Raw genomic sequence first — 16,097 nt, forward strand, 5'->3', positions numbered from 1 at the left:
CACACACACACACACACACACACACACACACACACATACACACACTCATTCACACACCACCGCCCTTGCATGAGCTGTCTCCAGGATCTGGCTATGATACTAAGCGACCTGCAATTACGCCCCTGTACATTTTCAGAGTATACCTCAGGCATAGTTATTCCAATTGTGGCTGTGCCAAGAGTCCCAGCACATCAGAGCCTCAGCTTGGATTGTACCCTCCAGTAGGTTACTAAACACAATGGAGAGAGAATTCAGGAGTTAGAGGAGATTCCCCTGGAATGACTTGGTGCAAGCCTTGTTGTCCTTAATCCCCCAAACACTATCTCTCTGTTAACACTACACCACCTACTCCATTGCATAGATGCCAAGCCCCATGGGGGTCCACTTGGATAGAATAGGACAGATAAGGGTCACATTGATAGGATTCTTCAATTAGTCTGTGCCTGATTGTCTTGTTTACATGATAATTGTCACCATGAAAGAATAAGTAAGTAGATTACTTTTTTGCATTTTGGTAAACAAAGACAACCATTTGTTCTTATAGACAAAGGCAAATTAATGTAATTGTCACTTATAGATGCAATACACTCCCAAATATAAGACTTAACTTCCTGAGTCTGACTATCTTTCAGAAACGGTGCGGATAGTAAGGTAGTAATAGTAATAGTCTACACCTAAAAATACCAAGAGTAAGAGAGGGTTTAAGCAAGCAAGGCGTTAAACTCAGGTTGTGTGTCATGCCAATATCATTTGGCGTGAGTCACTGTTTATTTGACTCTGTCTTCCTGAACTTCTGATCTGCATGTTTAAACTATGAATAGATCTTTGTGAGGACAAACACACTCAGTCCTGTTTCCTCATCCTCTCTAGTGGCAAGGAAAGTGGGGCTCATCTACAAGTCAAAAAGCACTTAAGCATCAATGCTCAACAACTGAAAATGTGTGTTATGAAAATAGAAGATCAAAGTGGATTACTCTAATTACAAATTTCTGTCTGAATGCCCTATTTGCAATCATACACCAGAACTGATGTTGATTTATTGTGCTACAGCATTAACATACACAAATCGATACAGTGCGCAATGTTCGTCTGCGTTGGTGAAATAAACTGAACGGTGTTTATGGCTATCGTGAGGTCTAACATTAATTGCCCTTTGCATACAGGGCTATGATGACTGAGGTTTTTGAGATTCACTTCTACACGTGGGCGGGGCGGACCGCCTGACATCATTCATCTGTATAAAAGCAGCAGCTGTGGCTTCAAGCTCGCGCTGAGAGAGGCTTCAGAACAGGGCGCGCACGCTCCCCCCAAACAAAGAGACTACTCGGGCATTATTCCATCCACAGTGCGAGAGCAGAAACATCCCCCCTTTCCACTCCAACGAAGCCTAACGAGCATCCTCTCTTCCACCAAAACAAATCACCATGACTGCAAACGGAACCAGTGACATGCTCAAAATCCAGTTTGGGCTCATCAATTGTGGGAACAAGTATCTCACAGCCGAGACATTCGGGTTCAAGATCAATGCCTCAGCGACCAGCATGAAGAAGAAACAGATTTGGACCCTGGAGCAGAACGGTGATGACTCCAACATTTTCTTTCTGAAAAGCCACCTCGGACGGTACATTGCAGCAGACAAAGATGGCAACGTCACAGGTGACAGTGAGACCCCGAGTCCTGATTGTGGGTTTGTTATCACTGCACATGATGATGGGCGCTGGTCCCTGCAGTCCGAGCCCCACAAGCGTTATCTGGGAGGCACCGAAGACAGAATTACCTGCTTTGCTCAAACCATCTCCATTGCCGAAAAATGGAGTGTCCACATTGCTATGCATCCCCAGGTCAACATCTTCAGCTTGACGAGGAAGAGGTACGCACACCTGAGCTCCAAGCAAGACGAGATTGCCATTGACAGAGATGTTCCTTGGGGCGTCGATTCCCTGATCACCTTGGTGTTCCAAGACCAGAGGTATCACCTGCAGACATCCGATAACCGGTTCCTGAAGAATGATGGCAGCCTGTCGCTAAAGCCTGACAAGACAACAGGATACACGTTGGAGTTCAGGTCTGGGAAGGTGGCGTTCAGAGACTGTGGTGGTAAATACCTCGCTCCCTCTGGTCCCAGTGGAACCATGAAGTCCGGCAAGAGCTCCAAGGTTGGGAAAGACGAGCTTTTTGTCCTGGAGCAGAGCCATCCTCAAGTGGTGCTTACTGCAGGCAATGAGAGGAACGTATCTACAAGACAAGGTAAGGACTTTCCACACGCATTATTAAAGTGTGGGCATAAATGGAGTGGCTGACAGCGAGACTAGCAAATCAGTTTGTGTTTAGCTTCAACTGTAATTGATTTACTGACATGAGTGTAAAACAAAAGACAGCTATATAACTATTGGCTCACTAAAGGAATAAACCATGTTCAACCTTTTAATAAAAAAAAATTATATATATATATATATATATATATATATATATATATATATATATATATATATATATATATATATATATATATATATATATATATATATATATAAATAAATAAAAAAATAATGTATATAATGGGTCATCCTTATGAAGGAAATACCAGTAGACATATGCAGTTCAGACCTGTATGCATACACCCATCCTTTTCTGTCTGTGGTTCCTGTGTGGCCATGGGTGGATCTGCTGCATTTGTAATTATTGCTAGGCATAAAATGGTACTCCACACGACTAAAAGGCATCCTAAGCCATTCAAATATGTGAACCCCATCATTTCACAGATGTTGAGGAGAACCATTTTGAAGCAGAAAGAGTATTGGGGAGGAAGCTAGTCTCCATTTTGAATTGCATTGTGACACAATTCAATGAAATGGTTCTCATCCCTCCCTGAGCAGAACCTATGCTGTAGGCTACAAATCCCCTGAATATCACAAAACATTGATTTATAAGTCTGACCTGAAAGATGTGCAGTAACACATAACTGTGAAATGAATTTCTAGGCTGCTTGCCGGCTACTATTGCTCCATTGTGAAGTTGCCGGCATCTTGTAATTGAATTATGAGTGAATCATGCCATTACTGTAAAGTCCCAAGAGAATGGATCAGAAAACAATAATGTGTGCAAGAATGTAACACTGGCTTCTATTAGATTTGAAACAAATCCATAATTTTAAGTGGCAAAACATTTCTCTTCTGCTTTGCCCTGTAATGTACCCCATCAATCTTTATTTAAAAGGCAGAAAAGACCCCTAAGGTTACCTGGCACTCATCACTGCAGACTTTTGACCTCCTTCTGGCATTCGGGATGTTTTGACCAGAACAAGTGTCTATTTCAAAGAGAAGTACTAGAGCACAGTGCTGGTGTGTGTTTGCTTTTCTTGACTTTTTTCCCCGTTTTTTTTCTGTGCGGCACACTGCAGTGCTTTAGACAAAGATGCTGAAACCTCATCCTTGGCTGACATGCCGGGGATGTGCAGGGCTTTTCTGTGCCAGTGTGCTGGACGGGTGCCAAGAGGCTGGTGGCCGTGGCCTTGGCATGTGGTCTATCTCTGCAGGTCCGAGTAGAAAGGGGGAGAGGAGCGATTCACTCGTGTGTAGCAGCCTTTGTTTTTTCAGCAGGGCTTTCACTTGCATTCTTGTTTGTGATTTTGAGAAAATGCTTGTGCCCCACAGGCTTCTGCAGTGTTTGCTGAATTTGCTTATTGGTTCAGAGTAAGGCATATGTCATCAGCATTGTGTTTTTATTTGGGGGGGGGGGGCATCTGGCTGGGGTGATGTAATCAGTATTTCACAAGATAATCTCTGACCCTCCCCTTTTTAGTATTGTGATCAACCCCACACGATGTTTTGTCCAAATATGGCCTAATCACCAGACGTATGCAATCACATTAGGATAAATCTGGTCCAATACAGTGTGTGTTTTTCCCTCTGAAACACTCAACAGCAAATTGAATTTAGTGGCTTTGCCGAATGAGAGATTTGTTTTTCACCCCCCTCCATCTTTGAACCATGTGCCTGGATTCTTGTCGAGCATTTTGTAGGGTCGACTGAATGGCCTGAGATTGTGCTGGGAGGTGATGAAAGAGGCTGGGGAGAGAGAGGGGAGGCTGGGGGAGGCCGGGGGTTGGGGGGGGGGGTGCAGGCAGGCATGCATGCATGCGCCTGCGGAGGGTGGCGTGGTTGAAGGAGAACAAAGGCCGAGTGATCCGTCCTCGCCTCCTCCTCGCGCTGCACCCCAGCTGCTCCGCTCAGCAGCCTCCACAGCACAGCTCCCTGAACAATGGGGGCCTCGCCGGCCAGAGGAGGTGGGGAGAGAGGCAGGGAGACAAGCAAGCAGGAAGGCTGACGACTCTCCTCTCTCTCTCTCACACACACACACACACACACACACACACACACACACACACACACACACACACACACACACACACACACACATAAACCACATGGAGAGGGAAAACCCCTGCATTCTGTAGGCATTAATTATGTGCTCAAGACCAGAGTCTCCAGTGGATCCTCTCACCCAATTTATCAGTCTGGCTGGAGGATTAGGATTTGAGGTTTCTTTATGCTGATGGCTGTCCCCTTATCTGCCCCCCTGGCTTGTTTTTGGGGGCTCTTCCTTGCCAATTGCCCTTCAAGGTTTGTTGGCCATTCCTCAAGCTCAGCGAGGGTTTAAACAGATAGCTCTCTCCCTTTTATGTTTACTCTGCTCTGGAACCCTGTTGGGGCCATATTCATGACCCACATACCCCACTGACATGAGGATAGAATAGAATTGCGTATTCCTGTTGTCACTTTTTTAACTTGCATTGTATTCAGATTCCATTTGAATTTGCATTGAAATCATGCAGGGGTGCACATACTATAGCATATAAAAGTATGCCTCCCACTGCTAGCCACCAGTTTCACACCAAGATCATTGTACCTTCAAACTGTGCTGTTAAAGCAATGCAGTACAACATCCACAGGCCCGATGTCTGTAAAAATGCCCCCAGGAGTAATGAGTTGAAGTGGGGGAGGGGGAGAATTGATGTGTGTGTGGGTGTATGTTTCCTGGTTAGACAGTGTGGCTGCTGGTGGCTTCAAAAAGCTAAAAGTGCTGGGTGAAGATGCAATGGACTGAGAAGTCATCTTTTTTTTTCTCTGAGCCCTCTTCTCTTGCTTGGCCTCTTTCCCTCTCAGGTCCAGGATTGATTTAAAGCTGGCTCTAAACTCTCTTAGTCATTCTCCCCTGCAGATTGACCGTTTGGGAGCATGTGTTTCTCATCTTGGTCATTTATTTTCTTTGCTCATTCATCCTCGCATATTTCTGCAGAAACTCAATCTGCTCTCCCGAGAGCCCCAGCTCTGGCATGGTAATTCTTAACCATTGCATGTTGGGCTCACCATTTTAAGAGCTAGGAAAAGTACATACATGAAAGCAATCACAGTGGTGCAGATTAAAGAGTAGTGTCTGAGATTGTGGATGATTAAGACTAGCAAAAAGGCTCCTGTCATTTTACTGCATTTGTCTTTTAGCAACTCCCTTTCCCCCCTCTTTTATCCTTTTCTGTTTTCAGTTAATAGTTTTAGTTGAGTGCATCATGTCTGGATATTTGAGCTCCTGGGGATCTTGTTATTGAGGGAAGGGATAACATTAGGATATTTGATATCCATTTGCTGTGGGAAAGAATCAAAAGATTCTTTGTATTGTCCGCCTGACGTCATACTCTAAATATACTGTTGTGTAGTGGACAGTATATGGACATGAATGGGTGATTCATTGGCAGTTGGGTCTTTCTATGCCTGCATTATCTACCATAACTGCTGCCACCCACCCCATTATGGGGTCTTTACTTGATTTCATAGTAAACAACTGGCCCTCTGGTTTTTGCCGTAGCTGGCAGTGGACTCTTTTTGTTGTCAACCCTAAATGAAACGGATGTAGCCTCATGAACCCCCTCAGGCCCAAATGTTTTCCATGAAATGTCCCATTGAGCATCCTGGCATGTGTGTGATGGTCCACAATTCCTGAGGAGATTACCTCCCCGTGGTGTTGGCAGGGTGTGTGTGCCATGGCAAAAGAGTTGAGAAGCCACTGGCACTTTACGCGACCCGTGCAGACAGTTGAGACCGTAGGTCAAAGCTGCTCTAATCTACGCTCTCGCCATCTCCCTTGCTTGTTTAAAGACTTATTTTGCTCAATTAGAGTCGCTAAGGCAGATCAAAGACTACATTTATTTCCCCCCCCCGGCACTTGTCAAATAAGCAGGATCTCCGAGTAATCCCAGGGATGACCGTAAAGCCTACACTTTGTCCTCTCTCCTGCTCCCCTGCCAGGCATGGATCTCTCTGCCAACCAGGACGAGGAGGGTGACCAGGAGACCTTTCAGATGGAGATCAGCAAGGACACCAAGAAGTGTGCTTTCAGGACCTGCACTGGGAAGTACTGGACCCTCACTGCCAATGGCGGCCTCCAATGCACCGCCTCCACCAAGTGAGTCAGGAACAGTTCAATCTTTATTCCATACTCAACACTATCCAATCACTGAACAATATATAAAACACATTGGTCCCTACAGTAAAGCTTTGGAAAACATAAATAAAAATGACTTGCATTGCTAGTCCAGTTCTCCAAATGTGGTGCCCTTTGCAGACGTTATTTGTTATCTAGCAAAGAAAATGATTTATTCATTAGAACTTCAAGACAGCTGTTTGCATGTTCTTCAGCTTCTTAAGCTTCAGTCCATATTTTGTGACTCTTGGCAAACTTCTCATCACCATTTTGTGTGCAGGACTGCAAATTGCTATTTCGACATCGAATGGCGTGAGAAGAGAATTACTCTCCGTGCTGCCAATGGAAAATATGTTGCAGCCAAGAAGAATGGGCAGTTGGCAGCCACTATCGACTCTGCAGGTGAGAGAGGTGGTCCTAGCTGCAATTAGTGCCGAGAGATTTAAGATAAACGTGGTCTCTACGTCTAGACAAGATTAATGCACGGCTGTGGTGGAAGTATCTACACTGTTGGCTAGATTAATAGACCCCATTAGGATATGGTGCATTCTGTTGGTTAAAGCCCCTCTTTGGACGGTGCTCAACATGTCCATTTGCTTCGCCAGGAGAGACTGAGGAGTTCCTCATGAAGCTCATCAACAGGCCAATCATTGTCCTGCGTGGGGAGCATGGCTTCATCGGCTGCAGGAAGGTGACCGGGACCCTGGACTCCAACCGCTCCTCATACGATGTCTTTGGACTGACGTTTCGGGATGGCGCCTACAGCCTCCAAGGTTTGTATTGGCTTATCTACATCTCTGATGAAGGGCTGCTTCTTTAATGGCCACCATTTTGTGCCACTAGTTTAGACTCTATTTGATTCCTTTTGTGGTTGGTTTTTAGCTAGTTCTCCTATACTCCATGGCAAAATGGGGCACAGTGCAAGCCAAAGTCATGGTTTTCTTTCTACATTTTATGAATTGTTGAGGGGAGGAGGGTAACCAATGGCTAAATGCAGGTACTAATGTCCATGTACATTTTTCTCTAGATTCCACTGGAAAATACTGGATGGTGGGGAGTGAGACTTCAGTGGTCAGCAGCAGTGACACCCCTGTTGACTTCCTGTTAGAGTTCTGCGATTACAACAAGGTGGCCCTCAAGGCCATGGCTGAGGGCAAATACCTGCGGGGCGATCACGCCGGAGTCCTGAAGGCCAACGCTGACGACTTGGACAGTTCCACCATGTGGGAGTACTAGAAGCACTTAAATTAACCACTGTGGCTTTTGTGTGTTTTTTTTTATTTTTTATAATTTTCCTTCTGTTTTTTGCATTTTAAAAACATTTTTTTCCTCTCAAAGAACGTGCACACAGAGGGTTTGATTGGTGGAGAAGTGATGCTGAGGGTATACCTGGCGCTGTTCTTAGTGAGACGTCTTAAAAGGACTGGTTTAATTTCAAGATGGAGGCCCACATGTATTCCAGCGTCCCTGGGATGAGTCTGCTCTGCCAAATTCAGATTTGTCTGTCTGAAGCCCATGCAATTCTCACAGAGCTGTCCATTAGTCAGCCTGCTTTGATCAAAAGCCAAAAAATCTCCCAGCGCTAGTCTCCCGATGTGCCAGTTGTTCACTTTCTCAGTGTTCACTTTCACAGCATCTAAATTGGGTGGGGGGAGGGAGGGAGGGAGGGGGGCGGGGCACAGTGTCCAAAACTGCTGCTTAACTAGAGATACATTTTGTATCTCTGTATCATGCGTTTCCCAATACATTTAGATAAAATGGAGGCACCAGGTTCTGATCCTGGATCTGTTGTAGGTTGTAGGGGTGATGGCTCAGAGTAAAAGAGTGTGATCCAGCAGAGGTGCCCCTCAAAAGGCTGAGCACACACTCTCCGCCATATGTACAGTGTATGCTGAAAAGCTGATATTCAACAAAAGGGAGAATACATTACCCACTATCCTGTTCCATAACCTCATCTCACCGGGAGGCCTAAAGTTTAAAGTAGTGTCTGTATATAGCACAGTAGTCTCAAAAGATGCCTTCTCTCCCTCGCCCTGTCCTGATGCCAATCCTTGTCGTACGACCCCCTCCCCATGGTCCAGATCTGTTCGCACATGCCCAGATCGTTGCTGGCCAGATACAGTGGTAACTGTTTGAATGTTTGTAGAAAATGTGATTATTTTTTTTTTTTTTTTTTTCTGTCTTCGCCATTAATTAATCTAGATAATGAAGTTAATCTCCCAAAACCACTGGAAGTGATGATGTATGAAGAATGGTCAACATGCTGACCAGCTTAAAAAACTTTGTTCTCTGATTGGGAGATTGAAATGTGCTAATATCTAATTAAGAATGAACTGGATGTTATTGTTTGTGCCATTATAGCTATTGTTGATTAAGAGGGGAAAAGGTAAACTGGAACATCTCTCAAAAACCATCTCAATGACTGAGCAGAGCAGAAGACGCTAGTGTTCCAAAAGAACCCTGCAACAAACTAAGTGGAAGTCACTCTACCATTGTGTGCTCTGTAGTTGTGGGTGTCACATTACTTGTATTCTTCCGAAGTTATGTTGTTGCAGGTTCAACACAATATTTATGGTTAATCAAAAAGAAGCCCACCATCCTTCATGACCCATACCATGAAGGTCGTGAAGGAGTGGCGTGTATGTGTCTCACATCACACACATTATTTTTTTTAAAGGCATGTGTCTACCTGGAATGTGCACTTCATTCACTTGAAATAATCTCAGAACCTTTTTATTCCTGTTTTCTCAAAGGCACAGACCATTATCATGGTTTCAATTGCATAATCGTTACTCGCTGTTATCCAAGTTGTAAATAGTAATCCTTTGGGGGGGAAAAGAGAAAAATGAGGCAAACTGATTAATCATCTCAACTTGCGTGATCGCATACCACTACCGTCCATTGCAGGGCGAGAAAGCTGATTGTTCTGTCTCAGCTTATGAAGTCAATCGTTCACAACTGGAAACAAAAGGAGGTCTCATCTTTTCCCACCCTCACAGCTGGTGAGGGTAAGTTAGTGTACTGCATGACAAACAAGGGCCCAGCACTGCCTTAGTTTTCACTAATCAGCAAAACTAACCTCATGGGTGCCACGACTGCAAAAAACAAACAAACAAACAAAAAAGCACCCCCAAGATTCCACACAAGTCGTTGAAAACTGGTGCTTATCTCTTTTTTTACAAATGCCATCATTATACCATTACGGAAGACGCAGCAGTAATCTAAATGTGATTGCTGCCTGCTTAGAGCTTTATCTGAGCACAAGACTGATTTATTAACCTGCAATTTGAATAATGGAAGGAAATCAATAAGGATGCGAGATTTCTGTTTTGTTGTTCTTTGGAAAGAAGGGTATGATGATGACTGTGCCTATGTATACAGTATGGTCATTAAACATTCCACATCTCTACTTTGTAAAAGTATTTCCTTATTTTTTTCTATTATTTTGATATTGTGGTCATTTTTTTCCTTGTGCCATGGATACAACTGAGATTCAATATGAAATAAAGTAAAACATTTGAATATGAATCGGAGTGGACAAGTTCTTGGGTCTTTTGTGGTATTGATTGTGTTGACATTCCCTAATTCACATGCTCCATTAAATATTCTTTGCATTCATGTGGCAGGGAGGGTATCGAAACTCCCAAGTTACTCCAACTCTAATTTTAAGACCAAAGATGGATGCCTTTGTTTTTAATTGAATTTAAAGTCTTTATTAAATTGACTTAATAGCATTTAATAACATAATCCCTAATCCTATATACACACATATCTATGCAAAACCTTTATCCTGTATAGGACTTTAAAGAGCATCACACAGCCTTTGTTGTGCCTCCTGGGCTTGAAGCTTTTCCCTTTTGTTGATGACTTTGAGGAGATGGAGGAGCCTGAACTCTTCGAGCCGTGACTCAACCCGTTCATCGTTTACTTTGGAACTCGATCTGCTCCCCACATGACATGGCTTCCAAACTGCTTTTCCCTCCTCTTCTCCTCGGGCAGAAATTGCTCACCGAGTCCTCTGGCGTTTCTGGCTGGTTGGCGTGGTCTGAGAGTGCCCAGCTCATGAATGAGCCCTTTGTCTCTTGGCTTGGATGTTGCTCCTACCGCAGTCATTTGCATGATGGGGCTCGCCCTCCCACATCTGTTGAATCAAGAAACAGACCACACCACGGTCATAGCTAAATTAAGCACTAGGAAATAAACATTTTGTTCTAGGAGATCAACTCTTTAAAAATCAAAAATCTACATATAAGTTGACTGCAGCTATTTTGTTTGGGGCATTTCGCAAGTCTAGAGAAACAGCTAATACTGTGTACTCTCATTTGTTCTCAAGTCTCAAGTCCTGTGTGTGACTAACATGCATACCTCCAACTGCAGGAGGTATCTTCCCCACAGAAAGTTTGGGTTACGCCGAGGATGACCCCTAGGAGCTAGCTGGCCCAGGCCTAGCGTGACGAAGGCCAAGACAGCAGCTGTGAGGAGAATGGGATGAACTTATCCACACCACCAGGCCCCCATACAATCACCACCCCCACCACTCCCCTGGCTCCTTTGTGGTCTCGGCCTTCTCTCCACCCCCCCACCCCCCTTGTGAGCACTCTAATGCAATAAGGCCACCAGAACAGCTCCCTAATCCACTTTGCACTGCATCCAAAAACAGGCCAGGGGAAAAGATGTCAGCTGGGTTAATTGTGGATGGTCCCAGAGGTCTGTAGTTTGCCCTAACAGATGCATCCATCACTGGTCGACAGGCATGTTCCTATGAGGAGCTATGCATGACATCCCAAAACTTTACTGCAATTTATTGCGTGAGACTGCTTAGAAAGAATTTGGAGGTTTTTTGCCTCACATTCAAGCTGGGTGAGGACATACTTGGTGTGATGAAACTATCTTGAATATATTTTATTCTGTTGAAATTTGTTTTTGAGGTTCCCAAGAGAACTCGTGACTGACTGAAAATATTGTCCTTTACCCACAACAGGAAATAAAAGAAATGATTACCAATAGATGAACAGAAACTTACTATACGAGATTTTGCAGCAAGTGAAATGTACAACATGTTGACTCCAATAACTGTGGCCATTTGGGGCTGCATTGTTGGAATCTTGGATTGCAGTTGGCATGACAACCAGCCCTGTGAAGACTAAGGGGTGACTCCTGGGGGATCAAGAGGAGGCAGCTAATGCAGATGGCAAGATTTGGGAGACAAAACATCACAGATAACAGGATTTAGGTAATGGTAGCTGTTCTCAAAAAGCAGTCGCCCCAATCCTTGTGCATTCATCAACTGTAGCAGGCAAAGATTTAGTCTGTAGCAGGCAATGATTTAGTCTGTAGCAGGCAAAGATTTAGTCTGTAGCAGGCAAAGATTTAGTCTGTAGCAGGCAAAGATTTAGTCGCAACGGCCCAAAGGGTAAGCAAATTGCCTAATTCATGTAACTCAGCAAGGCATTCAAGCGTGCTAGAAAAATAATAAACACAAAAGTCTACCCCGTGAGGACCCAACGTTTCCTCAGATTACTCAAGCTTACTTTACCATTGAGACAGTCACATAAATGTTCAAATGGGATGGGTTCAGGGCAAGATTTTAAAATAATAAACCTTATCATGTAAAACGGTGACAAGCCAGAGGTCGTGATATTGAACTGAGGGCTGAATAAACACAGCAAAATAGCAGGGAATTGTGAATAACTAACTACATGATAACATTGAGATGTGTGACCAGAATTCAAAGGGCCATTGATTTCTCCATAAATGCAGCATTCACAACATGCTATAAATTGCTATGGGCAGTAGGAGTAACAAAGACCCCCTGTATGTCCACAAACAGAGACACACATATCTCCATCTAGACAAAACATCCTCCGCTACGTAAATAAAGGGCGCTGGCAAGCACGGCGCCTTATTTCAATAACTCCCTTTTAAATGATCTCACAAGATTAATACAGCGCCTGGTCACAAAACTCCAGTTGGTCACAGGCAGAATCCTCAGCTGTCACATGCTGTCACCTTTGACCTCTCAGAGGAAGTAGAACACACATCCCGTCCTGTCATGGTTTAACGGCCGCTCTCCTCACCCCGAGGCGAGACAAGCGGAGATGATGGCACTCTTATGACTTGCTCCGAGTGGGGTGGGTCACCCTGGGGGCGGCCATTAAGTCTCCATCACCTCATGAGTGCTGGCCAGCTTAACAGCTAAGGAGATGAGAGACAAGAGACGAGGGGGGGGAGCATGATTCAGCCAACACCACATGGAGTGATTACACCAATGGGTCATGTGATGCCAGAAAGTATGCATCTCAAATCGGTCTATTTTTGTAACCCAATGCACTGGATCTCCAAATGAGTGTGCCTTATGTGATTTTTGGGAAATCATAACACTATACAGTTAAGTATAAAGAGCCACCTGACAGCCTCTCTGCATCATCTAGGTAAGGGTGTGGTATGTAGACAGACACTTAACAGTACTTGGCATCAGGTTGAGTGAAACAGTGCCAATAGTAAATCTATCTGATGCTTTGACAGGGTATGCCACACAAAACCTGACAAATGCCTTTAATACTTTTAACATTTCATCACTTATATCAACCCAGGATGGCAGATTCTTGTCAACTAAAATCATGGCACTCTCAGGTGAGGGAATATCCACCCTTACCTTGTCTGAAATCTGAGTTACATGCATCACAGTCGGGAAGTTATGAGAAAAGTTGCCAACACAAGTAATAAAAGATTCAATATAATTTGGATGTGTTCCACAAGTGGAATTTCATTGTTAAGTGTTGAAGTTGAACACTTTAAATAAAAAAATTGTGCCTGTATGAAAGTAGGTTACAGCAGCATTAATGAAACATGCTTTTCAACATAATATGAATTGCAAATTCAGTGCTGTGAAACAGGAAATGCATAGCCTGGTGGTTTCCCCAGTAAACCAGGATGTTTAGCTAATAGCTTATATCCCTCCTCCCCTCCCCAAACAATGGCCCCTTTAAAGCTGAATTCCAGAGTCACTCCATTGTCCCATCCTGACATGGCACAGTACACTGCAGGTGACACTGCAACACAACTTCAAAATAGATCTTAACTTTCCCATGCTTTTATGGTATAGGCTTTTGTTTAGACTGGGATGTAAATAACATGTCTCTCATTAGCCTTTTTTACATATAGAAGATAGAAGATGCACATCTACCTTACTTAAAACAGTTCAAATATGACTTGCTGAGTTGTTAAGAGCTCATTGTTTGATTATAAATACGGATGACCAGAAATGTATTGCTCAGCAGACAGGAGGAGACCACAATGACCTTTCCCATCTTGACTCAGAAGAGCAAACAAAACAATGGAGTGTTTTACAATGAGCCACTGGAGTGTTTGTGTTCTGCTTATATAACTTCACTTGAAATCCCACAGGAGGTGGATGGAATGTCAGTCACTAACCCCGGTGATGCTGCAGCACGACATGCTCCTGCCAAAACCCATTGTGAAGAACCCAGATCCACAGCCTATGAAAGAATGCACTGCACAAGAGGAGGAGGGCAGTGTTGGATAATGATATAAGCTACATCTTGTTTTCCATCGAACCCTGTCTCCTTCTCTCTTCCAATTCCTATGTGCTGACTGTGACTCTCTCCAATGAAAAACAATGGGACCCTGAAATTGGCTGGGGTGAACTAACAGACTGGCTGGCCCTAATACAGTAGACTCAGCATCTGCACGTCTCCAATCCTGGTCAACATTTTTACTAAACTAGTCCAGTATGGGACTAAGATACTCACTTGAACTCCACATGTTTGTGTGGTGGAGGTTAAATTACGTGTCGGTGCTACGCAAGACCTCATTTTAAAGTAGACTAACTAGTGTGCTCCAAACATCTTTTCATCAGTGATTAACGCGTGGGGTTGCCTGGGGTGGATTCAAGCGCCGCCACATGTGAGCCAGATCCGGTTACAGAGGCCTCGACTGCGGAGGCCAGGCTGTGAGTAAGCTGCTGGGGTCATAGCCTTATCTCCACCTTCCCGACCTACTGGCTCCATCTGCTAACAAATACGGGTTAAAAGTGTGAAACAAGAACATGTTCATGCCGTTTACCCAGTCATTTGAGGACCAAGGAAAGGTTAAGATACATAAGGTAGCACATTTGAGGAAAGCTGTATAATAAAAAAAGAAGGGCTAATAGAAAACTGTTCAACTGTAGCACCTCTACATCGCATAAACTGAAAATACCTGTCTGAGAAGGATGAACTTTTCTTTGTTAGTTAACTGATTGAGATTGTACTTGCTGCTTGTAGAACCAAAGATAACTTGACAGATATCCTTTCTTTCCAAAGCATCTGTTTTCGTAATTGCTGTTATTAAAATGTTACAGCACGCCGCTAGCCTGCATGTACCATAAGGTCTTACAGCAGTCCTCCAGAATTCTGCTTCAGTAGCCTCCCCATCCCCCCAGCCATCAACGTCGTCTCCAACACTCTCACACCTGCACTGTCTAGCCTAGCATTTCCTCTCATCCATAGGGAAAGCATTTTTATGTAGTTGTGAAATGGAAAGAATGAAGGGAAAGTTATGTCCTCCTGGAGGGAAAAGCATTAGCTTCATGTTACAGAACGAGAACAATACTCTTAAGCCCTCACGGATGATAATGAACCAAGCAAAGAGGGGGAAAAAAGATCCTTGCTGGCACCAACTGGAGACAACTGTCTTCACATTAACAGGACTCGCCAACGCTGTTGGGTCAAGAGCCAACTTCAGTCTAAATGCCTTCACCATGGTGCATGGAGACCCTCCGTAGCCCAAGCTGGCGGTGGACAAAAGCCCAGCAGAGAGGCCTGGTGCCAGGGGAAGGGAGGGTGACCACAGGCCGGGGGCTGTGCTGGAGGACGGAGGATGGGCTCAGTAAACAGCGGGTGTCCTTTCTCTGAGGGCCTGTGCGTGAGAGTCAGGGCCCAGCAGGGTGTACAGGCATGGGGCAAACAGCCACGCAAAGGCAGCAGGCAGCACCATTCAGCTGGGCTCGGAGGTGGTAGTTGTGGTGTATTTGGAGGGGGGGTTGCTGAAAAAAAAAAAAAAAATCATCCAACCCAGCCAAACCCCCCAATCACAAGTGAATAAAAGGTGGCTGTAGTGGACCTGCAGAGGTACTCAGCTAAGCCTTCTTGCCATTCTAGTCAATCTAGTCACAACCGTGACTAAAAGCACCTAAGGCACGAGCTGGAGCTGCCCATTGATCAATTGCTGGTCAGCAGCGTTTTAGAGCCTTAGTTATTTAACTGTGCCATGCATAGCCAGTAGCCACCTCTCTCTGCAGCATGGGGTCAGCAGACCACAGCCTCATGTTTCAGAGCCGTACCATCACCCATGTCACACACACACCCACAGGTCTCGCATGACTCCTGCCTTTGATTCCTGAGTGCAGGAGCGAGTGGGCGTCCACACACACACACGATAGGAGTGCAGTTTGGGGAGATTCCAAATCTCAACCGTTTTACATGCAAGGGTTTTTAAACACTAACGGTTTTAGGTATCTGTGAATCTCCAACGGATTTTTTTTTTTTTTTGTGTGGGGACTGGAGGCACATGAGTTGGCAGAAGTGGTGGGGAAACAGAACCTGGACTGTGACTTTAAA

The 16,097-nt window shown here is 44.5% G+C and overlaps 1 protein-coding gene across 1 annotated transcript; it reads left to right on the plus strand.

The window, feature by feature from the left end:
• Window positions 1-1,272: 1,272 nt before the first annotated feature.
• fscn1a (fascin actin-bundling protein 1a) lies at window positions 1,273-10,005 on the plus strand. Its single transcript, XM_042085001.1, has 5 exons — window positions 1,273-2,247; window positions 6,303-6,459; window positions 6,758-6,879; window positions 7,083-7,250; window positions 7,505-10,005. The coding sequence occupies exons 1-5, from the start codon at window positions 1,425-1,427 to the stop codon at window positions 7,711-7,713; spliced, it is 1,479 nt and encodes a 492-aa protein (XP_041940935.1). The 5' UTR covers window positions 1,273-1,424; the 3' UTR covers window positions 7,714-10,005.
• The last annotated feature ends 6,092 nt before the right edge of the window (window positions 10,006-16,097 follow it).

Source organism: Alosa sapidissima, chromosome 3 (assembly GCF_018492685.1).
Source record: "Alosa sapidissima isolate fAloSap1 chromosome 3, fAloSap1.pri, whole genome shotgun sequence".
In the NCBI taxonomy this organism is placed as follows: domain Eukaryota; kingdom Metazoa; phylum Chordata; class Actinopteri; order Clupeiformes; family Clupeidae; genus Alosa; species Alosa sapidissima.